Below are 16,935 nucleotides of genomic sequence, written 5' to 3'. Positions count from 1 at the left end.
CAAATTTTTTATTGTGTTAAAATACACGTAACATAAAGTATACCATATTGAGCCATTCATAACTTTTCATCTTGTAAAACTGAAACTCAGTACCTATTAAACAATAACTCCATTCTTTCTCCTTCAGTCCCTGGCAACCACCATTCTACTTTCTGTATCTTTGATTTTGACTATGCTAGGTACCATATCAGTAGAATCATATAGTATTTGTCTTTTTGTGACTGGCTGATTATTTCACTTAGCGTAATGTCCTCAAGATTCACCCATGTTGTAGAATATTGCAAAATTTCTATCCTTTTTAATGCTGAATAAAATTTCATTGTTTGTGTGTATATAGCACATTTTTATTTTTCCATGCATCCATTGATGAACACTTGGGTTGCTTTCAAATTTTTAGTTAATTTTTATTTTGTTTTTTGAGAGAGAGACAGAGTATGGGGCAGAGAGAGAGAGGGAGAAAGAGAGAATACCAGGTAGGCTCCAGGTTGTCAGCACAGAGCCCGATGTGGGGCTTGAACCCACAAACTGCGAGATCATGACCTGAGCCAAAACCAAGAGTAAGACTTTGCCTCAGGTCATGATTTCACAGTTCGTGGGTTTGAGCCCCACGTTGGGCTCTGTGCTGACAGCTCGAAGCCTGGAGCCTGCTTCAGATTCTGTGCCTCCTTCTCTCTCTGTCCCTCCTCTCTCCCCCCCACCCCCGTCTCTCTCTCAAAAATAAATAATGGGGGAAATAAGGATGTTATTTGAGTATTGAGTTTTTGTTACTCTACCTCCTTAAATTTAAATTTTGCACCATTCTAATCCTGGTCCTTGGGTAGAATTTGGAGGAATTGAGAAGTTTGAACTAGATTTAATCAAACAAAATCAAATCAAATCAGTAAATTGGGACAAAGCAAACAGATGCTAATTACTTATTGGGTGGGTTCAAGAGTAGGCCTTTTCAAAAGAGAATTGCTTACTATGGTAGATTCTGCTCACAAACCTATTTGTAGATTGTGTTTTGTAGCATCCTTTATGTGTATAGGTTGTGTCAGGAGAGAGAATGAAGTTTATTGAGCATGTTCTTCAACTATGAGAACTGTAAAGTTGCTAAGGAGAGCTCCTTTGCCAATTAATAGTGGTGACAACAAAAGATCTCAGTTTTTATTACATGTGACTAACATGATCAACACAACACACCTCTAAATAACCAAGTCAAAGTGATGGGGCAGCTATTATTACATTTGAATTTTTTGTGATTTAAAAATTAGACATAACTAAACATATGACAGGGGTGAAGTAGGTGCACATTGGCATCCTTCCTGATTTTAAAATTCAGTAATTATTTTTTTTAAGATTTTATATTTTATTTTGAGAGAGTGTCAGTGGGGCAGAGGGGCAGAAGGAGAGAGAGAGGATCTTAAGCAGTTTCTGTGCTCAGCATAGAGCCAGACGTGGGGCTCAAGCCCATGACCCTGAGATCATGACCTGAACCAAAATCAAGAGTCAGAAACTCAACTGACTGAGCCAAAAAAGACAATTCTTTTTTTTTAATTGAAGTATAGTTGACACATAATGTTACAGTAGTTTCAGGTGTACAGCGTAGTGATTCAACAACTCTATACATTATGCTGTGCTCACCATAAGTGTAGCTACCATCTGTCACCATACAACACTATTACAACACCATTGACTATATTCCCTATGTTTTACTTTTTATCCCCATGACTTATTAATTCCATAACTGGAAGCCTGTATCTCCCATTACCCTTCACCCATTTGCCCATCTCCCATACTCCTTACTGGCAACCATTAATTTATTCTTTGTATTTATGGGTCTGTTTCTGCTTTTTGTTTTTGCTTTTTGTACATGTTTTGTTTCTTAGATTTCACATATAAGTGAAATCATATCGTTTTTGTTTTTCTCTTTCTGACTTATTTTACTTAGCATAATATCCTTTGGTCCATAAATTTTGTCACAGATGTCAGTATCTCATTATTTTTATGGCTGAGTAGTGTTCCATTGTGTGTGTGTGTCTATATATATACATATGTACATATGTATATATATAGACACACACACACATATATGTGTGTGTGTATATATATATATATATATATATATATATATATATAAAGAATATTACATCTTCTTTAACCATTCATCTATTGATGGATGCTTAGGTTGTTCCATATTTTGGCTACTGTAAATAATGTTGTAATAAACATAGGGATGCATGTATCTTTTTGAATTATGGTTTTTTTTTGTCTGTTTGTTTTTTTGGGTATACACACAAGAGTGGAATTAGTCATATGATATTTCTATTTTTAATTTTTCAAGGCACCTCCATACTATTTTCAATAGTGGATATACCAATTTACATTCCTACCAAAGGTGCACAAGTGTTCCTTTTTCTTTACATCCTTGTCTTTATTTTTATTTTTTTTACTTTTAAAATTTACATCCAAATTAGTTAGCATATAGTGCAACAATGATTTCAGGAGTAGATTCCTTAGTGCCCCTTACCCATTTAGCCCATCCCCCCTCCCACAACCCCTCCAGCAACCCTGTTTGTTCTCCATATTTATGAGTCTCTTCTGTTTTGCCCCCTCCCTGTTCATCCTTGTCTTTAATTGTCTTTTTGATTCTAGTCATTCTGAGAGGTATAAGGTGGTGTCTCATTTTGTTTTTTCTTTGAATTTTTCTGATGATTAGTGATGAGTATCTTTTCAGGTGTCTGTTGGACATCTGCTTGTCTTCTTTGGAAAATGTCTATTTAGGTCCTCTGCCCACTTTTAAATTGGATTGTTTGCTTATTTTTGGTGTTGAGTTGTGTAAGTTCTTTACATAATTTGGATTTTTTTTTTTTACATAATTTGGATCTTAACCCTTTATTGGGTATATATCATTTGCAAATATATTCTCCTATTTAGTAGATTGCCTTTTTTCTTTGTTGATGGTTCTCTTTGATGTGCAAAAGCTTTTTAATTTGATGTAGTCTTACTAGTTTATTTTTGCTTTTCTTTCCCTTGCCTGAGGAGACATATTTAGAAACATGCTGCTATGACTGGTGTCAAAGAAATTACTGTGTGTTTTCTTCTGGGAGTTTTATGGTTTTGTGCCTTACTTTAGGTCTTTAATCCATTTTGAGTTTATTTTTGTGAATGGTGTGAGAAAGTAGGCCAATTTTTATTCTTTTTCATGTAGCTGTCCAGTTTTCCAGCACTATTTATTGAAGAGTCTGCCTTTTCCCCAGTGTATATTCTTGCCTCCTTTGTCATAGATTAATTGACAATGTAAGTATGGGTTTATTTCTGGTCTCTGGATTATGTTCTGTTGATCTAGGTGTCTCTTTTTGTTCCAGTACCATACTGTTTTGATTACTACAGCTTTGCACCATATTTTGAAACCTGGAATTGTGATACTTCCAGTTTTGTTCTTCTTTCTCAACATTGCTTTGGCTGAGGTCTTTTGTGCTTCCATAAAAATTTTAATATTATTTGTTCTATTTATGTGAAAAATGCTGTTGAATTTTTGACAGGGATTTCATTGAATGTGTAGATTGTTTTGGGTAGTATGAAAAATTTAATAATATTGATTCCTCCAATCCATGACCATGGAATCTTGCATTAGTTTGTGTCATCTTCAACTTCTTTTGTCAGTGCTTTAGTTTTCAGAGTACAGGTCTTTCACCTTGGTTAAGTTTATTCCTAGGTATTTTATTATTTTTTGGTGCAATTGTAAATGGAGTTGTTTTATTAATTTCTCTTTATTCTACTTCATTGTTAGTGTACACAGGCACAAGAAAATTTTGCATATTAATTTTATATCATGCAACTTTACTGAATTCTGCACATTTACTGAATTATTACTTCTAATAGTTTTTTTTTTGTGGAGTCTTTAGGCTTTTCTATATATAGTATCATGTCCTCTGCAAATAGTAACTGTTTTACTTCTTCCTAACCAATTTGAATTTCTTTTATTACTTTTTCTTGTCTAATCGCTGTGGCTAGAATTTCTAGTACTAAGTTGAATAAAAGCGGTGAGAGTGGACATTCTTGTATTTTTCCTGATCTTAGAGGAAAAGTGCTGTTTTTCACCATTGGGTCTGATGTTAGCTGTGGGTTTTTCATATGTGACCTTTATTATGTTGAGGTATGTTCCCTCTAAACCCACTTTGTTGAGATTTATCATAAAAGGTTATTGAATTTTGTCAAATACTTTTTCTGCATTTGACAAATGATCATATAATTTTATCCCTCATTTTGTTAATGTGGTGTATCCACATTATTGAACCATCACTGCATCCCCAGAATAAATCCCACTTGATTGTGGTGGATGATCCTTTTCATATATTGTTGAATGTGATTTACTGATATTTATTGAGGATTTTGTATGTATGTTACTCAGAGATATTGACCTGCAGTTTTTGCTTTGTAGTATGTTTATGTGGTTTTGGTCTTAAGGTGATGCTGGCTGCATAGAGTGTATTTGAAACTTTCCTCTTCTTTTATGTTTTGGAAGTTTGAGGAGAATAGGTATTAATTATACTTTAAATGTTTAGTAGAATTCTTGACCTTGACTTTTATTTTTTGGTAGTTTTTTGAGTACTAATTTAATTTCATTACTAGTTATTGGTGTGTCCAGATTTTCTATTTCTTGTTTTGTTAAATTGTTTTTTTAAAGAAAGAGAGAGTTTACATGAGCAAGGGAGAGGGGCAGAGGGAGGGAGGGAGGGAGAGAAAGAGAAAGAGAGAGAGAGAGAGAGAGAGAGAGAGAGAGAGAGAGAGAATCTCAAGCAGGCTCCATGCTCAGTGCAGAACCCAACATGGGGCTTGATCCCATGACCCTGGAATCACAACCCAAGCCAAAATTAAGAGTTGCTCAACTAACTGAGATGCCCCTAAATTTTCTATTTCTTCTTGGTTCACTTTTGCAAGATTGTATGTTTCTAAGAATTTATATATTTTTTTCTGGATTATCCAATTTGTTGGCATATAATTTTTCATAGTAGTCTCTTATAATTCTTTGTATTTCTGTGGTGTCAATTGTTATTTATGCTCTTTCATTCTGATTTTATTTATTTGAGTCCTCTCTCTTTTTTTCTTAATGAGTCTGGCTAAAGATTTATCAATTTTGTTTATCTTTTCAAAGAACCAGCAAGCTCTTGATTTCATTGATCTCTTCTGTTTTTTTTGTTTGTTAAATTTTTTATTTATTTCTACTCTGATCTTTATTCTTTCCTTCCTTCAACTAACCTTGATCTTTGTTCTTGCAAGCTGAAGTGGGTGCAGACTGGCAGTGGGAGGGAGAGGGGAGAGTCCCAGAGCTCTTTGCACAGAGTGCAGAGCTGAAACTGAAGTGGATGAAGGTCATGTTGTCCCAGGGCACTCCATGCACAGGGTATCTAAAGCAAGGCAGGGCATGGGCTGGAGGTTCCCAGGGCACTTTGTGCAGGGGTTGTTCTTGTGGGGTGGCTGGAGCTAAAGCAGGTGTGAGCTGGGAGGTCCCAGGGCATTCTGAACTGGGAGTGCCCCCATAAATCCATCTATAGTCAAGGTGGTATGGGCCTGGTGTGTTCCCCAGGTGCTTTGCACCTATGTCAGTTGGGCAAGATGGTTGGAGCTGTATTAAGCATGGACCAGGGGTGCCCTGGTGTGGCTTTGGCCACCTTGGTGGGATTACTGGGGATGTCATGGGCTAGGAGCCTGGGACTCACTGAGGTAGTAGACCAGCTAGGGCACCCAGGCCCCTTTCCTGTCCATGCTACCAACGTAGAAAGAGGGTGCAAATCGTGGTGCTTGCCAGCCCCTCCAACCCAAAGGAGTTTTAGTAACTTCCCTGCCATGAGGCAAGATTCTAAGGCTAGTTCTTTTATATTCTAGCTGCTCCTTTAAACCACAGCTTTTTATCTGTGCCAATAGGGTCCAGGGCTGGTATGGGCCAAGGACCCAGATCTCACTGAGAAAATTGTCAGCTGTGGTATCAGGATCCTGCTTTTGCCTATGCTATCAAGGTGGAGGGGATATGTTAACTGTGGTGCTTGCCAGCCCCTCTGACCCATAGAGAGTTCCAACAGCTCTCCTAGTATTTGGCGGAGTTCTAGAACTGCATCTTTTATATTTTAGTTGCTCTTTTAAATTGCATCTTTCCCCCCTGTGATTTCAGGGCAGATGAATCCGCTCATGGTCCCTCAGTCCTATCCCTCCCTACTGGAGCATCAAGGGTGGAAGTTTCCTTTGCTACCATGTCTCCACCTCTCTTGTGATTCTCTTTATGGTCTTTCTGTCTTTCATTGTGTAGAAGCCATTCACTCAGTACTCAGTTCTTCAGGAGGAATTTCTCTATAAATAGATGTATATTTGGTGTGTCCATGGAAGGAGGAGAATTCAGGGTCTTCATAAGTTGCCACTTGGGACTGGAGCCCTTCAAAATTCTTTTTTTTAGTGATTGTTAGCATACTAGGAAACAGAGATGAGGGCTTAAGTGTAGAAGAAGAAGAGTTAAGTCAAATGCTCTTTGGGTTTCTTATCAGCATTGCATTATAGATACTCTTTCTCTCCTGTTTCATTTGGACTAAGAACAAACTATGTTTTCACACTGGATAGGAAACTAAGACAGAAAGTAAACAATTTAGAGGACAAAGAGAGAGCTATGGCTACTTATATTCCTAATAATGTAACAGCATTTGAATAATTTTGCTGGTTATTTTCTGTTTGGTGCAGAACAAAGTCTATAGATTTAAAATGAGAAGCTCTCTTTTTAATCAGATCTACTCCAGCAACTTTTTAATGCTAGGCAATTATAAGCCTCCTTAGGTATCACATTATAATTTCCAAAGTGAGTTTATTATTTATATAATGATTGTTGGAATTATGTTTTGTAATTTACTTAAATTTTTTTCTTTCAGCTTCTAGAGGTGCTCCATTTGCTTGTTATGATGAAGTAAACTCAAGAGGAGATAGATATGGAAACTGTGGCCGAAACCATTGTAGTTATGCGTATGTATTTAGAAAATTATAATTTTGTTTGGGATGTTGGTTATATATTGCCAAGATCCTAGAATGTATATGATAATATATTTTATATCTTATTATATGGCAGTTTATCACACATTTCTTTGTTTCATGATCTGAGCTGAACAGTATTACCCATTGCCTACAAATAACATGTGTTCAGTGCCTATAATGTTATAACAACGATATTTATAGTGAGAATTATTTATCCTGTTTTACTAATGAGAGAATTGAAAACCAGTGATAATTTGCTCAAATTTCAGAAGCTAATATCAGACAGATCAGGGCTGTCAGGTTGCAAATATCATTATTTTTTCCCTTGCCACTTCGCCTCACAAAACAAAAAGAGTCACATCATACATAAGTCACTGTGCTCAAAAAATTTGCTGAGAGAAAATTATTGAGACCTGGAGTTAAATTAGTAAGACACTTTTTAAAAAAACTTAGGTATATCAGCAATCTATGTTATTTCAGTAAAAAGAGAATATTTTTTCTGCCTTATGCTTCTAGTCATCTTCTATGTGGAAAATTAGTTTGTGCTTGGCCACACAAAGAATTAGTGTCACGTGCAAATTTATCTGTGATTTACACACATGTACGGGAAGAAATGTGTGTATCTACATATCGGAACCAAAACAAGGCAAATAAAAATCCATGGACAACAATTGACAGGCCTGAAGAAAGAGATGATACATTTGTAGAAGATGGATCTGTGTGTGGTCCTGATATGGTAATTAGAACAACAACACTTAAAGTGTTTTAAGAATCTTTTTATGGTTATACTCATTTTGAACATACACCAAACAATTCATTTTTAAACAGACTTATTGAGATATTATTTACCATAAAAGTTACCCATGATGTGTACAAATATTTGCTTTTGATTAATGTATGGAATTGTACAACCATCACCACATCCAGTTTTAGAACATAGCATTACTTCCCCAAATTTCCCTCTTGCCCATCTTTCCCCTTAAGCAGCACATCCTGTTTTCCCAGATACTAACATCTAACCATAATATGGTACATTTGTTATAATCAGTGAACTAATGTTGGTACATTCTTATTAAATAAATTCCATACTTCATTCAGATTTCTTTTACCTAAAGTCTTTTCCAGGATTCCACTCAGGATACCACATTACAATTATTAGTTATGTATCCTTAGGCTTCTCTTGACAGTTTCTCATAGTTTCTTTGTTTTTGATGACCTTGACAGTTGAGGAGAACTGGTCAGATACTCAGTAGAATGTCCCTCAAATTAAGATTTGTCTGATGTTTCTCTTATGATTAGGCTTGGGAGGAAGACCACAGAGGTAAAGTGCCTTTTCACCATATCATTATCAAATGTACATAACTTGTTGATGTTAACCTTGATGGCCTGCCTGATGTAATGTTTGTCAGATTTCTCACTGTAAAATTACTCTTTATTTCCCTTTCCATGTTGTCCTTCCTTGAAAGAAGTTACTGTGCATAGTCCATATTTCAGGAGTAGGAAGTTATGTTTCACCTTGGGGGCTCAATAGCTTGTCTATTTTTCTCCATTTATTTATTCAATCATTTATTTGTAAGATTATAGACTCACGGATATTTATGTTATAGTCTGGGTTATAAACCAGTGCTACTGTATTTCTTTCATTGTTCAACTTTTTCTAGCTTTGGCCATTGGGAGTTCTTTTAGTTGACTCATGTGTCTCTTTGACGAACTCCTAACATTTTGAGGTTTTTTGTTGTTGTTGTTCTTTTTGAATGCTTCCTTACTTTCTGGAATCACAAGATGTTCATTCATATTGTATGTTTCCTACCCCAGTTTCTAAAATCAGCCATTCTCTAAGAAGCCCTGGTTCATCTGAATGGGAAATGGTATTTAGAAAACAAGATCTAGGTATTAATTGTGCTTTTTGCTACTGGAGTGTCACTGCTTCTGGTCCCATCAACAGACAGAGCTAGGAAATCTATATCTTTATAATATTCATGTCTATGTAAACATATGGATAAATACACATGAATATATGGTATATGTATACATGTATATATATTCACACTTACACTCATTATATGGGTGTGTGTGTATATATATATATGTATATATATATATATTTCTATATATACCTACATTAAAAAGAATGAGGTCAAAATTATACTTCCAAATTGAATCCACAATATAAGGTTCATTCTAGCCTCCTACCTTTTCATATTTGTGACTGTTTTCAAAAAACCAAACAAAAGAAATAAAAAATATTTTATTCAAGAATTATTTGGGTTAATTCATTTTTCCTACGTGATGTGGTTAGATTATTTATTTGAAAACAGTACACTTTGGGATTTTCCCCTGTCCTTGTTCATTTTATTTTAGTTATTGATATGTGAAATATAAAGCAATTTTTAAGATTCAGAACTATATATGATTATACTCAGAGAATTATCATCTTTTTATCCTTCTACTCCATTCCCATTGCTACAAACTTTCTATCCCATTCCCATTACTCTCCCCTACTCCCAATAGAAAAACAATTAGTTTTTATTATTTGTTTCTATTATCTTAGTTTTTATTTAATTTCTAGTTATCTTACCTTTTAGTTTTTGCACAGTAGAGTTGATACGTGCATTTTTTATATCTTTTATTAAACAAAAATTAGTATACTATATATGATTTTGCACTTTTTGCTTAACACATTTTGTTGGAATTAATCAGCTTTAGAGTGCTTCCTTATTATTTTATATTTTCTGGCTGAATTTTATTTGATTTATTAAAATTAATGCAATTTTAAATTATGAAAAAATACACATATCAAAAATGACTTGAAAATAGAGAAGAGGAAAAAGAGGAAAAAAGCATTCATACTATCATCACGTAGAGATAAATTCTCTGTATTTCAGAACACTTATTTCTAGTATTTTTAGTGATTATAATATGTTTTCACTGTTTTAATAATACAAAATTAATAAAAATGTAAATTATAAAGGTAATATATCTTTGAATAATTTTTGAAATGGCAAAAAATATGAAGAAAGATAACCATTACACAGAATCCGTTTACTTAGAATTAGCCACAGTTATTGGTGGTCTTTTTTTTCAATTAAACTTTTTATTTTGAAATAATTACACTTTAATGGAAAGTAAAAATAGTTCAGAGAGGCCTTGCCTATCTTTCACCTAGATTGTCTTAATGTCTTTAACCTGTATGATATAAAAAACAGGAAATTGACTTTGGTATAAACCTTATTTAGATTTCATCTCTTTTTATATGAGTGTGTGTGTGTGTGTGTGTGTGTGTGTGTGTGTAGTTCTGTGCCATTCTATAGCATGTGTATATTCATGGAACCACCACTACAATCAAGATACAGAACTGTTCCATCACAAAAAGGGAACTGTCTTATGGCTTTACTTTGTATTCATACCTCTCCCCTGTATCCCTAATCCCTCATTCTAATCAATTCTATATCTCTATAATTCTGTCATTTGGAGAATGTTATAATAATAGAATCACGTAGTAACCTGTAGAGATTAGTTTTTGTCAGGCAGGGTAATATCCTTGGGATCTATTTAGGAGGATGCATGTGTCAATAGTTTCTTCATATTTAGTGCTGAGTAATATTCCATTGTATAAATGTACCACAGTTTGCTTAACTATTCATTCTTAACCATTAAGAGTATTTGGGTTTTTCCAGTTTTCATCTATTACAAATAAAATTGCTATTGACGTTTGTGTATAGGTTTTGTGTGGATGTAAGTTTTCATTTCCTGGAGTACAATTGCTGAGCCATGTGGCCAATGTATAAGTTCCTAAGGAATTGCAAATCTATTTTCCAGAGGGTTGTACCTTTTTACATACCCATCAGCAATATATGAGAGATCCAGTTCCTCTGCATCTTCACCAGCATTTGGTATAAACAATAATTTTTATTTTAGCCATAATAATAGATGGATAGTGATATCTCATTGTGGTTTTAAGTTGCATTTTCTTAATGGCTAATGATGTATATCTTTTCATGTGTTTATTTGCCATTTGTATATCACTGTCAATAAAATGTCTCCTGAAGTCCTTTTTGCATTTTCTGGTTGGATTTTTTTAAGTTTATTTTTGCGAGAGAGAGAGTGAGTGAGGGAGGGGAAGAGAGAGTGTGAGACAGAGAATCGCAAATAGACTCTGCATGGTCAGCACAGAGCCTGACTCAGAGCTTGAGCCCATGAATCACAAGATCATGACTTGAGCCGAAACTGAGTTGGATGCTTAACTGACTGAGCCACCAAGGTGCCCAGTTGTTTTTTTTTTTTGGTCAAGTTTTGAGATTTCTATACTGGATGCTGGTTTTTTTTTATCAGTTATGTGGCTTATAAATATTTTCTTTTAATCTGTAGCTTAATTTTCATCCTCTTCACATAGGCTTTCACACTTTCAAGTCAACTCAAAAAGCGCTTTGCCTAGTCCTAGATACCCAAAGTTTTCTCCTATGTGTTTTCCTAAATGTTCTTTATCTTGAGTAAATTTTTGAATAAGGTGTGAGATTTAGGTCAAGATTTAAGTTAAGATTGTGGATAATGCATTATGGTTCTGCAGAGAAACAGAATAGTGTGTGTGTGTATTTACAGAGACAGAGGAATGGCTTATTTCAAGGAATTAGGTCATTTAACTGTGGGCGGTTGGCAAATTTGAAATCTATAGGGCAGGCAGGCAGTCTGGAAATTCAGTTAAGAGTTGATATTACAGTGTTGAGTCTGAATTCTGCAGAGCAGCAGGATGGAAACCCTGGTTGGTTTCTGTGTTGCAATCAGGAGAATAATTCTTTATTGGGAAAACGTCAGTCTTTGCTCATAAGGCTTTCAACTGATTAGATGGATCCCACGCACATTATGTAAGGTAATTTACTTTACTCAGTGTCTCCTGACTTAAATGTTAATTGCATCTAAAAATACCTTTCACACACACAAAAAATAAATAAATAAATAAAATAAAAAAATAATAAAAAAAAATAAAAATACCTTTCACATCAAACAACTGTGCGTCATACTTGACATGTAAAATTAGCCACCACAGTTGTGTAATTGCTCTGGTACCATTTATGGAAAAAACTACACTTCATTCATTACATTGCTTTGCACTTTTGTTCAGAAACTATTGATCATACTTATGTGGGTATATTTCTGGGGTTTTATTGGTTTTATGTTCCTCTACCAATAACACAGTGTTGATTACGTTAGCTATATAAGAAACCTTATTTTGTGGTAGAGTGATTCCTTTCATTTTATTCTGTCAAGATTGTTTTAGGTATTCTATCACTTGTATTTACCAATATAATTTTAGAGTAAGCTTCTTTTTTTCTTACAAGCCAGCCTTGCTGAAATTTTAATAGAAATTGCATTAAACTTATATCAATTTATAGAGAATTGACATCTTGGTAACACTGGAACTTCCAACCCATGAACTTGGAATATTTCTCCATTTATTAAAGCTTTCTTTGATTACTTCTATCATCATTTTGCATTCTTCAAAAAACCAATCCGGTACATTATTTAAGTGTATACATATTTTTTTCATTTTCTTTTGAATGATTGTAATTATTAGAACTTTTTTTTATATAGTTGACACACAACGTTCCATTAATTTCAGGTGTACAACTTAGGGATTCAACTTCTTTTTATGTTATGCTATGATCACCACAAGTGTAGCTATCATCTGTCACCCTACAATGCTCTTACAGTACTACTGACTATAGTCCCTGTGCTGCACCTTTTATTCCATGACTTGTTCATTCCATAATCAGAAGCCTATATCTCTCATTCCCTTTCACCCATTTTGCTCATCCCCCCCACTTCCCTTGTCAACCATCAGTTTGTTCTCTGTATTTGTAGGCTGATTCTGCTTTTTTTGTTTGTTTACCCATTTTTGTTTTTTAGATTCCACATATGAGTAAAATCATATGATATTTGTCTTTCTCAGTCTGACTTCTTTCACTTAGCATAATACCCTCCAGCTCCATCCATATTGTCACAAATGGCAAGATCTCATCATTTCTTATGGCCGTGTAATATCAGAGCAGTACAGTACTGGCACAAAAATAGACACATAGATCAATAGAATAAAATAGAGAGCCTAGAAATAAATCCATGCTTGTGTGGTCAATTACTATATGACAAAGGAGGTAATAATATACAATGGGGGAAAAGACTGTCTCTTCAACAAATGGTGTTGGGAAAACTGGGCAGCTACATGCAAAAGAATGAAACTGAACCACTTTCTTACACCAGACACAAAAATAAATTCATAAGGTATTAAAGATCTAAATGTGAGACCTGAGACCATACAAATCTTAGGAGAGAACACAGGCAGCAATTTCTCTGACATAGAAACATTTTTCTAGAGATGTCTCCTAAAGCAAGAGAAACAAATGTAAAAATAAACTGTTGGGACTACATGAAACAAAAAACACTTTTGCACAGTGAAAGAAATTCTTCTGTGCTTTTAAACATTGGTTTCCTCATGTTCATTGTTAGTTTATAGAAATGCCATTACTTTGTGTGTGTGTATCTTGCATCCTGTAATGTTGCTGAACTAACATACTAGTTCCAGGATTTTTTTTTTCAGAGTTTCTTTGGGATTTTCTACATAGACAAATCATGTAACTTGGAAATATAGACAATATTCTTTCTTCCTCATCATTCTATATACTTTTAATTTCTTTTTATTGCTTTACTGCCATGGCTAAAACTTCTAGTGCAGTATTGAATATAAATGACAAAAGTGGACATCCTTGCCTTGTTCCTGATCTTAGGGAGGAAAGTGTTAGGGCTTTACATCACTAAACATGATGTTATTTGTAGTTTTGTTTTGATTTCTTTTTGTAGATGCTCTTTATCATGTTGAACTAATTGTCCTCTACTGAGAGCTTTTATCCTGTGCCTTGGGTTTTTAATTTTTTTAAATTTTTGTCACATGTTTTTTTCTTTATCCTTTGATGTAGTCATATGATTTTTCTTCTTTACTTTGTTGATATGTTGGATTACACTGATAGATTTTTGAATGTTGAACCAGCCTTATATACCTGATATAAATTGTTCATGGTTTATAATTCTTTTTATACATTATTGGATTTAGTTTTCTAATATTTTGTTGAATAATTTCTGTATCTTAGTTCATCAGAGATATTGGTCTCTAGTTTTCTTTCTTTATACTGTGTTTATCTGATACTGAATATATTATATGAATTCATAAAATGAGTTTGGGAATTACCCCCTTCTTTTCTATTTTCTGGAAGAGATTATTTAAAAAATACATTAATTGGTCTTGAAATGTTGGTTGAATTCTCCCCTGAAATAATCTAGGTCTGGAGTTTTCTAAGGAACTTTTAAATTATGAATTCAAAGTCAGTTGTTATAAGTATCTTCAAGTTATCAATATCTTATTGGTGAATTTTGGTCATTCATGATTTTCTAAGAGTTGGTCCATTTCTTCTGAGTTTTTGAATTTATGTCTGTAAAGTTGTTCATGGTATTTCTTATCATCTCTTTTAATGTCTGAAGGATTGGGTAGTGATAACTTTGACTCAATTTCTAATACTGGTGATAGTTCTCTCTTTTTATACTTCTCAGTCTTGGTAGATATTCATCAGTTTAATATGGGTTTTCAAAGAACAATGTTTTTGTTTCATTGGTTTTCCACATCATTTTCCTATTTTCAGTTTCATTAATTTCTGCTCTTACTCTCTTTCCTTTTACCTTGGGTTTATTTTCCTCTTGTCCAGTTTCTTGAGGTAGTAACTTAAATTATTGATTTAAGGCCTTTCCTCATTTTGTTTTTTTTTTCAACGTTTTTTTTTTTTTTTTAATTTTATTTTATTTTTGGGACAGAGAGAGACAGAGCATGAACTGGGGAGGGGCAGAGAGAGAGGGAGACACAGAATCTGAAACAGGCTCCAGGCTCCGAGCCATCAGCCCAGAGCCTGATGCGGGGCTCGAACTCACGGACCGCGAGATCGTGACCTGGCTGAAGTCGGACGCTTAACCGACTGCGCCACCCAGGCGCCCCTCCTCATTTTGAATTTAAGCATCTTGTGCTATAAATTTCTGTCTCAGCACTGCTTTAGCTGTACCCTACATATTTTGGTATGCTATAGTTTCATTTCCTTTCAGTTCTATGTGTTATTTACTTCCTTTGGGAGTTCTTCTTTGACATGTGAATTATTTAGAAGTGTGGTGCTTCCTGAAGGGATAGGAGGAGTTTCCCCAGGCCAAGCAACAGCACGTCTCTCAGGGAGGAGGGGTGTATTAGAATCCTCCATTTGGTCCCTCCATCCCTTTCACCCCTACAGTTACTTTTATGTGTCTGGGTAGAGAAAGGACTCTCAGATCACTAGGATCTGAGAAGATCAAAAAAGCTTGCTGGGCTCATTTGTTTGTTATGTTTGCATCTCTCCTTCCGGTTGTACCCATCCACCCTGGTTCATCTAGACATGGTAGTGGCTTTCCTGGTTGGGCTGCTTGCTCTGTTTAGGCTCCTTCTCCAATATTACTTGCCTGTCCTGGCACTTCCTAGAGAAGGAAAGAATCTCTAGAGTTTCAAGTTAGTGGGGCTGTGGGGTAAAAGTAGCTTCTCAACTGGACTGTTTGCCATGACTAAGTCCCTCTTGCTGGTTTTGCCCAGCTGTCCTTTTATTGGGAGGAAGAGAGGAGAGTCTTAGGTCCCAAGTGGAAGGAGAAAGATTCCTCTGGCCATTTACTATTGGTGGGGTTCTAAGTGCATCCCTCTTGCAGCTGATGGTGTTAGTCTTGATATCCTCTGATGTTGTCAGAGGGGATAACATTTGATCTGGGGAAGGAATGAGCCTACCTGGATTGCCTTCTGGTACTAGTTTGAGGTGCAAGATCTGGATGGACTTCTGTTGGGTTGGAGCAGAGGGGAGCTGGGGAGAAGCACAAGACACACTACTGTTCTTCCAGTTCAGGTCTCAAACCAACTCACCCTTTTTCTGACCACCACTGAGTTCTTCTTTTTGTCTCCCAAGCCATTTATAATTTTATAATATTTTATAATTGTACTTAGCAAGGACACACAGAAACAGGTCTTTGTTATCTTCTCTAGACTCAAAGTCATAATGAATTCTTTGAATATTTGTTGTGATATTGTTTATATTTCCTATAAATTTTGCTTCATGACTTTTCAGTGCTAAGTTATTCCTTTCGTGTGTGTGTGTGTGTGTGTGTGTGTGTTTGTGTGTTTGTGACTTCCCGCATCTTTTCCAGACAAATTAATCCATGTAATGATATATAAATGTATAAAGTCTAGAGTCTAATCAGCAGTAAAAGCAAGTCAAACAAGGTTCAGGCCCCTACCATATTGAAATAATTCTCAGATGAGGAATTCAGATCCCTCTTTGCCTTATTTCCAAGTTTGAATACATTTTCTTAAAAGTATTACGTTTTGATCATGAATAATGTCAAATATTATTTCTCAGCATAAAAATGATGGGTCTTGGTTTTGGGTTGATTATATAAATAGGTGAACATACAATTTTGAGCAAACTAGAACCAGAGAGTTACTGTCTGACAAATTCAGAAGGAATTTGGTCTGGATCTTTAAAATGATATTTTAGGGGCGCCTGGGTGGCGCAGTCGGTTAAGCGTCCGACTTCAGCCAGGTCACGATCTCGCGGTCCGTGAGTTCTAGCCCCACGTCGGGCTCTGGGCTGATGGCTCGGAGCCTGGAGCCTGTTTCCGATTCTGTGTCTCCCTCTCTCTCTGCCCCTCCCCCGTTCATGCTCTGTCTCTCTCTGTCCCAAAAATAAATTAAAAACGTTGAAAAAAAAATTAAAAAAAAAAATAAAATGATATCTTACTATGAGGCTAGGAAACCAAGTCCAAGAAATTTTCCCTACCATATTTCACTTGAAATATTTATAAATATAGGTGAATGTCTCTCTTCCCAAGGTTCTGAAAGGC

At 35.2% G+C, this 16,935-nt stretch overlaps 1 protein-coding gene across 6 annotated transcripts in view; it reads left to right on the top strand.

Annotated features, from left to right (window-relative positions):
- LOC102970010 (disintegrin and metalloproteinase domain-containing protein 5-like) overlaps positions 1-16,935 on the top strand; it is a 134,898-nt gene that overhangs the window by 93,311 nt on the left and 24,652 nt on the right. For all 6 annotated transcript variants that reach the window (XM_015544285.2, XM_042983407.1, XM_007097059.3 and 3 more), the window contains 2 exons: positions 6,894-6,984; positions 7,510-7,729. In XM_015544285.2, the coding sequence (XP_015399771.2) occupies positions 6,894-6,984; positions 7,510-7,729 (311 nt within the window). The remainder of the gene's footprint in view (positions 1-6,893; positions 6,985-7,509; positions 7,730-16,935) is intronic.

The sequence above is a fragment of the Panthera tigris genome, chromosome B1 (genome assembly GCF_018350195.1).
Source record: "Panthera tigris isolate Pti1 chromosome B1, P.tigris_Pti1_mat1.1, whole genome shotgun sequence".
Taxonomy (NCBI): domain Eukaryota; kingdom Metazoa; phylum Chordata; class Mammalia; order Carnivora; family Felidae; genus Panthera; species Panthera tigris.
Note: the sequence above shows the minus strand (reverse complement) of the source record. Positions and strands in the feature narration are given on the sequence as shown.